This window comes from Crinia signifera, chromosome 6 (genome assembly GCF_055691185.1).
Source record: "Crinia signifera chromosome 6, ASM5569118v1, whole genome shotgun sequence".
Taxonomy (NCBI): domain Eukaryota; kingdom Metazoa; phylum Chordata; class Amphibia; order Anura; family Myobatrachidae; genus Crinia; species Crinia signifera.
In genome coordinates, this window is record NC_139222.1 from 197,633,477 (window position 1) to 197,648,511 (window position 15,035).

Consider the following 15,035-nt stretch of genomic DNA (forward strand, 5'->3'; position numbering starts at 1 on the left):
AGAAAGGGATTCGAGTGGTAAATTCTTACAAAAATCCCCTTTCCTCTTTCATCCATCCTGGTGACAAAGCTCAACCATGGGACGTTCAAGAGACGGTCCTTTGGGAGGGTACGCTCATGCCTGCAGTTCTCATTAATGAATGAAGCTTCCTCCGACGCAAACTCATGGAACCTGTAGAACAATTTGGTGAAAGTGTGAACAGAGGACCAAGTGGCAGCCCTGCATACTTGCTCCACCGTAGCCCTGTGGCGCACAGCCCAAGAGGCAGCAACAGACCTGGGGGTATGATCATTAATTCTGGAGGGCACTGGTCTGCCCACTTTAGTGTAGGCAAAAGCAATAACCGACCTTAACCATCTAGCAATTGTCTGCTTAGAAGCTGGCCAGCCTCTTTTACGTACATCATACAAAACCAATAACAAGTAATTTTTACGAAACTCCTTCACTCTGTCTACATAAATGCGCAAGGCGTGAACAACATCCAATTTCTTTAGTTTGTCCCTATTCCTGACCTCCTCTGGAGGACTAAACACCGGAATCACCATTTCCTGGTTTAAATGAAAAGGTGGATACCACCTTAGGCAAAAGCTTTGGATCTGTTCTCAACACAGCCCGATCATCATGGAACACCAGAAACGGAGACTTGCAAGACAATGTCCCCAATTCAGATACACGCCTTGCAGACGCGATCACCAACAAAAACGTCAGTTTCCAAGTCAGAGACGTAAGGTCAACCGACCTTAATGATTCAAAAGGTGGTTTCTGCAGAACAGATAACCCCAGAGATAAATCCCAAGGTGCCACTGGTTGTCTATATGGAGGCCTAAGACGGGTAACCCCCTGGAGGAAGGTTTGCACGTCCAGAAACAAGGCCACCTTCTTTTGAAAGAAAATAGACAAGGCCGACAACTGCTTCTTCAATGATTGAAGGCTTAAGCCTGTGGAAAATCCATCCTGGAGAAACTACAGAAGTCTTGAAACTTTAAATCTAGATGTGTGAACTCTTTGTCTCTCACACCACCTAATATAAGTCTTCCAAACTCTATAATAATTAGCTGCAGAAACTGGTTTCCTTGTACTAATCATGGTTCGGATTACTGCGTCAGAGAAAAGCTTCTTTTTTAAGATGGAGGTTTCAAGAGCCAGGTCATGAAATTGAGCTGAGCTAGGTCCTGATGAAGGAAAGGAACTTGCTTGAGAAGATCTGGTCGAACACTGTCAACAAGCTCAGAATGTTGGAATACCAAAATCTCCTTGGCCAATCCGGAGCTATTAGAATGATGGTTGCTCCTTGCGTCCTCACTCTCTTGATGACCCGTGCCAGCATGGGAAACGCTGGGAAGACATATGCGATGTTGAAGCTCCAGGGCACTATCATGGCATCCACCGCCCACGCCAATGGATCCCTGGTTCTCGCACAGAACCTGGAGACCATTAAGTCCACTTCCGGGAGTCCCCTAAGAGCCACAATTTCTTGGAACACCTCCGGATGTAATGCCCATTCTCTCTCCAGGAGATCCGCTCTGCTGAGAAAATCCGCTTCCACATTCCAAATCCCTGCGATGAATACAGCTGACAAAGCCGGAATATTTGTCTCTGCCCACTCGAATATCCGAAACACTTCCTGCATCGCCATCCTGCTGCGAGTGCCTCCTTGGTGGTTCAGATAAGCCACAGCCGTGGCATTGTCTGATTGGATTCGAATAGGAGACCTTTAAGAAACTCCTACGCCTGCCGAAGCATCTCCCAGACCGCACGCAGTTCCAGGACATTGATCAGCAAGGATGACTCCACACTGGACCATAGGCCCTGCAACCTCAGGTTCAGGGTTACTGCTCCCCAGCCCCTGAGACTTGCATCGGTGGTGACCACTAACCAGTCCCATGACCGAAGGGAGCACCCTAACCATCCACAGTATGTGAGGACCAAGGAGTGCCAGTCCGATACTATTATCTGTAGTACAGGGGCGCCGCAGGGAACAGTTTTGGCACCATTTCTCTTTACTCTCGATACTGCAGATTTCACATACAATACATCAATCTGTCATCTACAGAAGTTCTCTGATGACTCTGCTATTGTGGGTCTTATCGTAGATGGGGACGATAGGGAGTACAGAGAACTTGTGCAAAACTTGTGCAGAACTTTGCTACTTGGTGTATGGAGAACCATCTTCAACTTAACACGAGGAAAACTAGGGAGCTGGTAGTTGATTTCAGGAAACGTCAGCATACACACACCCCCCCCCCCCCCCCCCAACTCCTGTGAGCATTCAGGGAATGGATATTGAGATCGTAAGAACTTACAAGTACCTAGGTTTTCACCTTAACAATAAACTGGACTGGTCTGATAATTCTGCTGCTCTGTACAGGAAAGGGCAGAGTAGACTTTATCTGCTGAGGAGACTGAGGTCCTTTGGAGTGCAGGGAGCGCTCCTGAAGACATTCTTCAACTGTGTAGTGGCATCGGCCATATTCTACGGAGTGGTCTGCTGGCGCAGCAGTGTTTCAACAGCCGACAATAAGAGACTAAACAGACTGGTAAGGAAAGCCAGTTCTATCCTAGGAATGCCTTTGGATTCAGTAGAGATTGTGGGTGAGAGGAGAATGATCAGCAAGAAAACATCATTATTGGATAATGCTTCACACCCGCTCAGAAACGTTTTGAAGGATCTGTGTAGCACTTTCAGTGATAGGTTGCTGAAGCTCAACGGAGAGATATCGCAGATCGTTCCTTCCGGCTGCAATTAGAATGTACAACTGTCATGTTCTGAAGAAGACCTGCATGTTCCTAGATTCTTGAGTTATATTGTTTGGATCTTATCTTATTATGTGTGTTCTTATTATTATGCTATTACTCTTATCTGTACTTGAACCTTGCTGTAACAATTGAAAATTTCTCCATTGTGAGACGAATAAAGGAATTCTATTATCTATTAATTGGAGGGATTCCACATCCATCCACCACAGTAAAGAATTCCGAGTTTCTTGAGTCAAGAGAACCCTTTCTTGTTTCATGGACTTCGGATTCCCTGACCAACATGCAAAGATGTTCCATTGGAACGGTCTCGAATGAAACCTTGCGTACTGAAGGGACTCGAAGGTCGCCACCATCTTGCCCAGCAGTTTCAAACATGCCATACTGAAGTACCGGGCAACTGCAGAATGTCTCTGGCCTTCGATTCTGGAAGAAAATACATGATAAAGATGTGTATCTAGAATGACTCCCAAAAACTGTAGCCTCTGAGTGGGACACAGCTGTGACTTTGGTAGATTTAATATCTACCCATGGCTCTGCAAGAAATTAATTGCAGCTGACAGATTCTCCTGCAGCGTCTCCGCTGACCACTTTGAACAAAAGATCGTCCAAATATGGGATGATTACAATACCCCGGAGTCTGAGCGCTGCAGTCATGACCGCCTTTATCTTCGTACCCTCGGAGCTGTCGCCAGCCTGAAGGGGAGGGCACAAAATTGCAGATGTAAATCGCCTATCACGAAATGCAGCAAAGGCTGATGTTCTTCACATATAGGTACATGCAAATAGGCATCTTGTATATCAACAGACGCTAGGAATTCTCCCGGTTCCAAGCTCAGGAGAACTGTTCTCAGAGATTCCATTCTGAAGTGGCCCACACACAAGTGAACCACAGTGACTTCAGGTTCAGGATCGTTCTGAATGAGCCATCTGGTTTGGGTACCAAGAAAATAATGGAGTAAACCCCTTCTTCCTTTCCTCTCGCGGTACCGGAATCACCACACCCTCCTCTAGAAGTGGCCTTTTTTAAGTGTGTCTCCCTTGGTAAGGGTGTAGGAAGAAACCTCTTTGGAGGAACTACCGTTAGGTTGATCTTGTATCCTTGGGAAACCACATTGAGGACCCAAGGATCCTGGGTGGAGAGAGCCCAGGCATCCCGGTACAGCAGGAGGCAACCCCCCACTCTGATTCCAGAATGGGGAGCCTCCAACCCGTCATGAGGAGGGCTTCTCCTCACCCTTGGAAATGTAATGGAGGTCGATTTTTTAGACATGTAATAGGGTGCGATTCGCAGTAAAAAAAAAAAAAAATTGCATTTTGAAGTGGCGATTTTTAGTCACACTTCAATTCGCATCCAGATGTTTTCCCATTACAAAATATCTAACTCGCACATGTAATAGGGTGCGATTTTTGGTAAACATTACCAAAAAATTAGACCAGGTTCTGGCTGGCGAATTTGACAGAACCATGCACAGATCATTGTGATCTGTGCATGGTTCTGTCCAAAAAAAGGGTTAAATACAAAAATGGGGGAAAAAAAACAGGAAGGGGTGGTGTGGATAAGGGGCGTCTAGGAGAAACCTCATACTCCTTATTAAACTGCTCCATGAAAGCATTAATCTTGTGTACACTTTGAGAAGTGTCCTGCATAGCCTGTATAAATGAAGGGTCCCCCTGAGAGGGGGGGGGGGGGAATAGAGCCAACAGAAGGTTGAGGGGATGACAATGGCCTGGGAGATCTAACCAATTCATTCCTCTGTCTATTTAGAGCCTGTACCAAGGCAGACATAGACCTTCCCAGAGCAGCTGCCCACACAGGCTCAGGTTGCTCAGCCCTCTGGGCTTGCGCCCCACTGGGCACAGATTCACATGTAGGGCATCCAGCTCCGCACAGTGTGGGAAGAGAAGGCGCCAGGGCAGAGTGAAGGAAGAGCCCAAGTTCCTGCTACAGCAGGGAGGGAAGCTTTTGGGCGCCTTTACCCCTGCAAGCCGTTCCTACTAAGTGTTTCTTCTGTCTTCCAGTGTCTCCCCTCCAATGGGGACCACTTTGAAGTGCCCAGCTGCGCTGAGCTCTTGTAACAGGCTTCAACACTCAAGAGAGTTCAGCCTGTAAATCCTTTCAAGATGGCAGCCGCCATCACGGGGTGTCCATCCCCAAGGATCCCCCCCTAGGCAGGGAGCCGGCTCAGGAGTCCCCCAGGGCCCAGGAAACCTCTCTGTGAGGAGGTTAAAGCACTGTTCTGAGAGACCAGTCAGCGTCTCTCAGCACACAGGGAGCTGACAGGACGTGCTTCTGTCAGCCTCTGCTGTGCTGACAGTATGAGGAAATTCACATGGAAGCCTCACACTGTAACCTACACTAACTAAGATGAAATATTAATAAAAAAATAAACCACCTAGCTACTCTAACGCATGGCTGCTTCAGCAGCCCTTCAGCATAGCACCCACTCCGGTGGGCACCTAAAACAAACGGAGGAATGCTGGGATGCAGAAGGGAGGAGCCTGCCTCTCTAAAAGCTTTAGCATAGGTGCCTGGCTCCTTTGGACCCTCCTACATCCCATGGTTGATCTGTGTCACCAGGATGGATGAAAGAGAAAAAGTCGACATGGTTTTTTAAAATTATTATTATTATTTTTACCCTTATGTCCTAGTGGATGGTGAGGCATGAAATACCGCCTGTCGGCACATGTTGTGTCAACATTGACAACGAAACGTAACACCAAGTCGCTCGGCACACTATTTTATTCTCCCACCACGCCCTAGTGGATGGTAGGGCATGAAATACCGCCTGTCTGCACATGTCGGCTCAAAACAGAAAAACCCAGTACATAAAAAAAAAATTGCCGACTTAATGACCCTTTTGACCTAATGATCCTTTCGACCTAATGACCCTTTCGACCTAAAGTCGTGTCGATCTTACTGCATGTCGACCTACTTGGTGGTGACCCAATGACTGTATCCCAATAGCAGGGGGTGTAATGCTAGGGCACCCCAGGCCTTGTCTGAAGCCGGGGGCTATCCCCGCAACCCTGGGTGGTGGCTGTGGGGTTAATAGCTGGTTTAAAAAGTAACATTGTCCTTTATGGTGGGACTACAGGTCCCAGTAAGTCTGCCCCACATGCTGGTTCTTGGGAATACTACAGGTATAAGCATGTGGGGCATTAAAGGCCCGCTGGTACTTATAGCCCCTCCCCTGTAAAGGAAATATTAAAATAAAAACACTGTTTTTAAAAATATTTTATTAAATTGCTTCTCTTTCTTCACCCTGGGGGACCACCGCCTCCCCCTTCTGGGCTTCTGTGGCGTCTTCACTCCATGGCCGCTGCCTCCTACAACTTCGGCATCTTAAGGAGCTCTTCTCTGCTCCTCCTCTGCTGTCAGACTGCCTGCCCCGCTAATATTGCCAGCTCAAGGGGGTGGGGCGATGACGTGGCAAGCCAGGATTGGCTAGCCATGGCCAATATGAAAAAAAAAAAAAGTGCAGCTCTCTACGGTGCAAGGGGACACGGACCATCACCACCCCCAATGATCACCATTTTCCCCACAGCCGACCGGATTTCAAGTAGAACATAGTGCTGCATATTGAAAAGTATGTGTACACCTTTAGATCTGGTCATCCTGCCATACGGTCCTACAACCAGCATGCTGCATTAGGATACCGCATATGTGTAGATGGCCACATAGGAGCCTGTGCGCTGGCTCCTTGCGGCGCAGTGGGTTCCGCTCACAGATAATACCCCTACCAAATTCTCCCCCAGAACTCCAACCACATTTCCCTGCCATACACTTTGTTCAGCCAATGACTACGGTCTCTGCTCCTCACCACTGTAGTGCTTTCACTCTTCTTATCAGACAATCTCCAAATCTCTTAACAGTCTCTCAAGACCCATTTCCTTATTAACAATCTTCCAGCTCATCCTAACCTACAGCTTTCTATTATATCCCCCCCCCCCCCCCCCCCCACACACACACACACACACACACACAGTGTCCTCCCTCTCTGTCTGCCCCTCTTCAGTCAGTAAGCTCTAAGGAGCAGGGCCCTCTTTTCTCATGCGCAATGCCACCCTCACTTATACCTCTGTATTGCCAATAACGGTGACAACCATTTACGAGTCAGCTGGTGCTGCTTTTTTTGGTATTCTACCTGCATATGCAAGCAATGTTTATATAGCTTGTATCCCATGTTCTGTAATGTGTTGTATTTTACAACTCCAAAAAAAGGTTCACTTATTTACTAAAACTGGTTTTCATTAATTAATTATTATATTTTTATATAAGGGCTAAATAATCGAAAAATACCTGAACACAACAGGAGAAGGACCACAAAATTTATGGAGCGTCTTCTTTATATTATCACTCAAAGTGGATTCATCCAAGTACCACGTGCTCTGGTCAGAGGCTGACGGACCTGCTGTGGGGTCTGAAAGGGAATAACTACAGTAAGTTGTCAATGTTGAGGAAACAGAGGACACAATCTTCTCCCTCTGTTCTAGAGTGACTACACATACAAATAGAAGACTGTATATGAAACAGAATTGAACAAAACATGTGCCTTACTTGCTCATGTGGTCCTCCCAACCTTTTCCTCCTATCTTATGTCCCTCAATCTTTTACCCTTTAGATTGTAAGCTTGCATGCAGGGCCCTCCTTGCTTTTTGACTGTCTGTAAATACCCAGTTGGTTGTATTACTGTTTCCAAAACAATTTCATGCGTTATATAAGAAACTGCTAATAAATAATAAAGACTGCATGTTTCTCAGCTATACAGTATATAGTTATTTGCCATTTACATTCTCTACACTACAACTAAAATGTACTAATTCAGACCTGATTGCAAGACCAATTTGTTCTCATAATGGGCAAAACCATGTGCACTGCAGGTGGGGCAAATGTAACGCGCAGAGAGAGTTAAGGCCCCCATACGCTACGTGACTTCTCTGAGGGAAGAAGTCACATGAGATGCCCCTTGAGCCACCCGGGAGCTTCCCAGACAGAAGGATCACATACAATATATCGTATATGGTTCTTTTGCATATGATATACATTATTAGTTTCCATTCACTGCTGCCAAGAGGCTGTTGGAGGTCAGATTCTGACTCCAATCTGCTGTGCACAGGACCGTGCATCGGATCAGATGTCAAACACATGAGATTTGGCCACTTCTCCCCTGATTTCATGGCCTGATCTGTAAGAATTGGGTGAAAAATGGCCATATTGCACTAGTGTATGGCCAGCATTAGATTTGGGTGGGTTATTTTGTTTCTGTGCAGAGTAAATACTAGCTGCTTTATTTATACACTGCAATTTAGATTTCAGTTTTTACACACCCCACCCAAATCAAATTCTCTCTGCACAGGTTACATCTGTAACACCTGCAGTGCACATGGTTTTGCCCATTTAAAAAAAAAAATGGTCCTGCGATCATCTCATTTCAAGGATGAAAATGTGCGTACCAAAGCTGGAAACACATTGGAACTGACTGACCTTACCTGTATGCAGCAACAAGCAGGAACCAAACATTGTGGAGTTTAGGGTGTATTTAGCAGGGTCCTCCGAAGACACCTTGCTACCTACCCAAAAGACACACACCAACTCCCACTGGTATGATCCTTGGCTGCTATTATTGCTATCGTAACCCAATCTGGAGTTCTATTTAGCACATGTATTATTGGGAGATGCTATTCATCCATATTTGCTGCAACAGTAACTCCATCTGGAATTAAATGCGATTACATTTATTGTCCTTACTTCATATGGTATTTAGTGCACAATAAATGTGTTATTGTATAGATAGCGCCTCAGGATTTGTGCTGAACCTACATTTCGCAGTAATGCCCATGTGTCATGAGGAAATGGAAGATGTTCCACTGCAAATGTAAATCTTTTCATTTCTTACCATTAGACATTGCCACAAAACACAGCACAGAAACGTAATGAAAAGAGAAGCCTTTGGGGGGTATTCAATGTCTGTTGAGCTCCTTATTTTTGTCGAGCTTTGTTGTTTTTTCGACGAGAGGTTGGTTATTTATGAGGTCGCCTATTCATTGTCTAGTTTTCTCGACTTGTCGAGCAGAGCTCACCTGATTTGGTTTTCGGTTTGCTCGACTGTCGAGTTGAACATAACTCGACTTGTCGAGTTATTTTGGGTAAAATCTGTCGAGATAATTCCTGCAGCCTATTCAATGTCAAAGAATTCACCTGACCTCGACTGTTTGAAATCACTCTTCCCTCAAATTTAACTCGACAATTATTTCTGTCGTGACAAGGGAGTTTCTCTGGTACTTGTTTCCTAGAACGGCCACAATCGTGAGTGATCGTGGCTCTTAATTAAGGGACACGATCCTCACGATGTGGCCGATTTTTTACAATTTTTTCACTTTGATTGACAGAAATCGGGTCAATCGGTCGGTCGCGACCAATTAAAATCGGCCGCGATGCGACCGACCGATTGACCCGATTTTTCCATAGACTTCAATGTTAAAAAATCTTTTAACATTGAAATCGGTCGGTCTTGTGCCATTATAATGGCACAAGATGAGATGGACTTGATTAAGTCCATCTCACATAGGGAAAAATGATAAAAAAGGTGAAATGGGCCAATATGACCCATTTCACATTTTTTATGTGCCCGCCATGACCCCACGATAGACGTGAACCCGAAGCGTGGCGAGCGCAGCGAGCCCGCGAGGGGCGGCGGTGCGCGTCCTCCGACCTTTTCATTCCCCTACTATCCACTAGGGCGTGGAGTGAGAATATAATAGTGTGGCGAGCGCAGCGAGCCACCGAGCCCGAAGCGTGGCGAGCGCAGCGAGCCCCGCGAGGGGACGCGTATACCTGTGAAGTTAGACGCGTCCCCTCGCGGGGCTCGCTGCGCTCGCCACGCTTCGGGCTCGGTGGCTCGCTGCGCTCGCCACACTATTATATTCTCACTCCACGCCCTAGTGGATAGTAGGGGAATGAAAAGGTCGGAGGACGCGCACCGCCGCCCCTCGCGGGCTCGCTGCGCTCGCCACGCTTCGGGTTCACGTCTATCGTGGGGTCTAGCACACTTATTAACATTTGGGGGGGGCAATTTAAACAAATCTGGTGAAAAAAAAAAAAAAATCGGGTGAAAAATCGGTCGATCGGATCGGTCGCATCGTATGCGACCAAATCGCATGCGATGCGATCGATCCGATTTTTTATCTTACGACCACAACGATCTAAATCGTTGTGGCCGTTCTAGGAAACAAGTACCGTTTCTCTTGTTGCATGTTCATAAATTGTGTTAAATGTATATGCAGGATTGTACTAATGTTTGTAGTGCTTATCTTGACTTCTGTCTTTGTGATATTTTGCTAAATATTCCTCTTTTGATTAACTTTACATTTGCTGCATGTTTATATGGTATGCTTTAACCCATTATTCCATTGTCAGCATCAGTTTTCAGCTTGTATTATTACGCATTTGTTTAAATTATTCCATTTGGCATATAAGAAGTATTATCTTTTTTTCTGCTCACCTTTCATGTTCACTGTGCTGCATTTTGCCCATTGAAAGTCTTCTGTATACATGTCTATTTATGTCTACTTCTGGTTTGATCAAACACCTATGTTTAGGTCCCTTGTATACATGCTGGGGCAGAATTACTCAGGATACAATGTTTGTTTGTTGCCATTCTTTTGTTTATTTCTACAATGCAATGCATTGCAATTTACCTCAGAGCTCTCATTCCTGTACTGAGACTTCAGGGAGATACCAGCATTGTGCAGTCTGCTGATTTGGAAATGTTTTTTATAGGAGAATTTTCATTTTTAACAAGATATCTACTTTTATATAATTGACTATAAAAATTAAGCCTATCTCTGACAATTGCCACTTTCCTCTAGGGGAGAACTCGACTTGTCGAGCTAAATTTTCAGTTAGCAAAATGAGAAAAACAAATGCAAATGCTCGACAATTCGGACTGTTACTGGTGGGAATGAAATTACAGTTTGAATAGGCGAGAACTCGACTTGTCGAGCTAATTAATCATGTCGAGCAAAACGAGAAAAACAAATGCTCGACAATTCGGACTGTCACTGGTGGGATTGAATACCCCCCTTTAACAGAAATGCAAATAAAAGCTTATGCCGTATGGAAGGAGTGGCAGAAATATTCACCGTACCTGGGGCTCCACACACGGTGTTAATGGCAGTGGATTGTGAAGAAAGCAGTTCATCCAGAAGACGTTGAGCGGTAGGGAGAATCTGGATCAAAACGAAATCAATTCACAAAGTTTTGCAAAAGGGAGGGATTATAAGGACGTTCAGAGATGCTACAAAGCTTCCTACGGGTATATTTACAGCATAATACACCAAAACAAATGGACATGTTGTCTTTACATATAATGGTAACATATGCCAGGGACACTACACCCACCTGTTGTGGCAGCTCACTGATGAGGTACTGGGCAAACTTTTGTAGCTGATCTCTCTGTAGCCGAGACAAGGATTCTGATACAGGGGCTCGCAAACAGACTGCAGATGCCTACGGAAATCAACACAATTCAATTATGTATGATGCGTTCAAAGAATTTACTGTACATGTCTTTATGGGAAAGCTTATTCTAAAAATATAGAAAAAAAAAATGTGCAGCTATAAATTTCCCAGTAAACATAGGCCATTTATATTTACACTTGTTATGCGGTGATCCAGTAAACATGAGAAAAAAGAGAAGATATTTTGGTCCTTATTTTTGGGACTTTAGTTACTGAAACTCTATTGGGAGATATGTTAATCTGTACTATTGGCCACCCAAGATATATATAACAAGTGTGTCTTGAAATCATGCAACTCACACTCAAACAATACATAGAAACAGTTTCAGGTATATCTCAATGTAACCTAATTAAAAAATTGACATCGTAAAAAACTCAACCACCAACATTCTGCTGGTTTAAATAGCATGTGGGAAGACTAAACTACAATATAGTACAAACATTATATAAGGGGATAGAGTCACCTTTCTCCTTCAAAATATATAAAATGATCTCTGGTGACTTGTCTGATCTTAGATGCACTTCTACACGTACAATAGTGCAGGTACTGTAGCTCAACGGTTCATTGGGGACTAATCAAAGGAAATCAGGAAACCAGCAGATGCTGCACAGACAACTCCCAGCTGTGATTAGAGGACTGCCGTCTAGCAGATTCTATTTACTGAAATAACGATGATTATGCAGTAATTTAAGTTGCATAGAGAATTCATTGAAGTGAAAAGTTTTAAAAGATGGACAATACATCTACTACTCCAAATATTCATCTTGTTGTACAACTTCTATTTTCCATGGGTGCTGTCATATTATATGATATTCTAGCGAGGAAACTAAAGTCACGAACATTGTGTATCCTAAAGAGACAGAGTGCCACGACATGAGAGCACCACTTGGCTCCAGCTCCGCAGGTACAGCTACATGACGTGATCCGACAACGGTCAAACATCACAGCCACATTGTAGGCGCCTTTAGGGGACAGCATTTGCGGAGGTACCACTGTGGCGCTCAAATGGAAGCCTGAAAAAGAGAAAAATACTTTATGTCATTTAAGAATCCACATACTGAGCAAAAACAGTTTTCCACACTGAAAATGCAAATAAAACATTGTGTGAAATAACAGGCTGGTCCTATAGGTTTCTTTTTCTCAAATTTTTACAGTAAAAATGGTGTTGGCAGGTGTTTCTGTTTCACAAGTGGTGCTGGAGAAATTCCACAGCAAATGTAAGTTTACAGAGAGAACAGTTCATGTCATTCATCCGTCCTCCGCTGACCATGGGAGCTGGTAACTGCAGATGTTAGGAACAAACATTCACATAAGGGAGCAGTATGTTCTGAATGACATGAGCTGGCATTATGTGGCACTATGCATTACTGCACACACCACTGAAGGGGAAGCTCAGGGCCGTTTCTAGAGGCGGACAAGCCGTGCAGCAGCCCGGGGCGCCGCACGGCTTGTCCGCCTCTGTTAACAGCCGGGGCGCCCGTCAGCTCCCCCCAACGCTGCTGCCTCCCTTCTTCCCCCTCTCCCCGGCCGCCACAAGCGCCGCTCAAGCGCCCAGCTGATTTCCCAGGGAAGGGGAGCGCATCGCGCGCCTCTCCTTCCCCTCGCTCACTGGGCTGTCAGCCAATCAGTGAGCTCGCGGGCCGGCAGCCAATCAGGAGCCAGCCCGCGAGCTATGAATGGCTGACGGCTCAGCTACACACAGTGAAGGAGAGGCGTGCGATGCGCTCCGCTCCCCTCCCCTCCCCAGGAAAGCAAAGCAGCAGCAGCAACAACAACGATGGCAGTGGAGGGGGAGACCCAGTCAGTGAGTTGTGCTGCTTCTAGCACTTTGGGGCATATGTGTGACACTGTGGGGGCATGTGTGTGGCACTTTGGGGGAATATGTGGCACTGTGGGGGCATATGTGTGGCACTGTTGGGGCGTATCCGTGGCACTGTGGGGGCATATCCGTGGCACCGTGGGGGCATATCTGTGGCACCGTGGGGGCATATGTGTGCCACTGTGGGGGCATATGTGTGCCACTGTGGGGGCATATTTGGCACTGTGGGCAGGGCCGTTTCTAGAGGCGGACAATCCGTGCAGCAGCCCGGGGCGCCGCACGGCTTGTCCGCCTCTGAAACAGCCAGGGCGCCCGGCAGTCTCCCCCCTCCCCAAAACCCTGTAGCCGCCGTAGCTGCCATAGCCGCCGCAGCCGCCATAGCCGCCGTAGCTACCATAGCCGCCGCTGTCTCCCCGGCCGGCCCGACTACACGCTGGAGAGGGGAGGGGAACGCATCGTGCGTCTCTCCGTCCCCTCGCTCAAGTCACTGGGCTGCCGCTGTCAGCCAATCAGATCTCGGGCGCGAGATATGAATGGCTGACGGCTCAGCTCAGGTACACACACTGAAGGGGAAGGAGAGAGGCAGGATGCGCTCCCCTCCCCTCGGAAGCAGCATAGAAAACGAAAAAGTGAGTTTGGCACTGTGGGGGCATATATTTGTGGCACTGTGGGGGCATATGTGTAGCACTGTGGGGGCATATATTTGTGGCACTGTGCGGGCATATGTGTAGCACTGTGGGGGCATATATTTGTGGCACTGTGGGGGCATATATTTGTGGCACTGTGGGGGCATATATTTCTGTCACTGGGGGCATATGTGTGGCACTGTGGGGGCATATATTTGTGGCACTGTGGGGGCATATATTTCTGTCACTGGTTGCATATGTGTGGCACTGTGGGGGCATATATTTCTGTCACGGGGCATATGTTTGGCACTGTGGGGGCATATATTTCTGTCACTGGGGGCATATATTTGTGGCACTGTGGGGGCATATATGTAGCACTGTGGGGGCATATATTTGTGTCACTGTGGGGGCATATGTGTGGCACTGTGGGGGCATATGTGTGGCGCTGTGGGGGCATATCTGGCACTGTGGGGGCATATCTGGCACTGTGGGGGCATATCTGGCACTGTGGGGGCATATTAGTAAACGGCATCAGTTGTGCGGCAGCGGCACATGGGGCATAATGTGTAATGGGCATTACGATGTGTGGAGTATTGTGTAATTGCCATCACAGCGTGGGGTCTAATGGGCATCTTGGTGTGCGGTGTAATGTGTAATTGTCATCACGGTGTGCGGCGTAATATGTAATCGTCATCACAGTGTACGGCGTAATGTGTAATTGGCATCACGGATAAATAGTGTATAATTATTTAAGTAGCCTGTCATTGTTTGGCCTTGATCTGTGAGGCGTACTAGGTCACTGTGTGTGGCCTTCAGCCGGCCAACCTAAGTGCGGGAGGACAATAACAATTCCTGCAGCAACCAATGTCTGGTCATGCAGGTTGCAAAAGTGTGATATAAGGTAATTGTTTTCCTGCTAGACCACGCCTCACATTAAGCCACACCCCTTTTAAAATTAAGCCACACCCCCTATTTCGGCGCGCGCCTACGGCGCGCGTAATTTCTATTATCCCATGTTATGTATTGGGGGGGGGGGCGCATTTTTTTTTCTTCGCCCTAGGAGCTAAATTGTCTAGAAACGGCCCTGGGGAAGCTAAGGTATATTGTCCATGCCAAAACGTCCCCGATGTCACAAACCGGTTACTGCCGGTCATATTTTTTAGCTATATAATAAAGTGCTGTAACCATTCCATTTACATCAGGGATGGGGAACTTTCCACCCTCCAGCTGTTGTTGAACTACACATCCCAGCATGCCTTGCTACAGTTTTGTTATTTGCTCATGCTAAAACTGTTGCAGGGCATGCTGGGAT

The 15,035-nt window shown here is 46.5% G+C and overlaps 1 protein-coding gene across 3 annotated transcripts in view; it reads right to left on the reverse strand.

The window, feature by feature from the left end:
* ZSWIM8 (zinc finger SWIM-type containing 8) overlaps nt 1-15,035 on the reverse strand; it is a 101,300-nt gene that overhangs the window by 53,407 nt on the left and 32,858 nt on the right. For all 3 annotated transcript variants that reach the window (XM_083148572.1, XM_083148571.1, XM_083148569.1), the window contains exons 4-7: nt 12,119-12,291; nt 11,159-11,266; nt 10,905-10,986; nt 7,058-7,178 (exon numbers count right to left, since the gene is read on the reverse strand). In XM_083148572.1, coding sequence (XP_083004698.1) covers nt 7,058-7,178; nt 10,905-10,986; nt 11,159-11,266; nt 12,119-12,291 — 484 coding nt within the window. The remainder of the gene's footprint in view (nt 1-7,057; nt 7,179-10,904; nt 10,987-11,158; nt 11,267-12,118; nt 12,292-15,035) is intronic.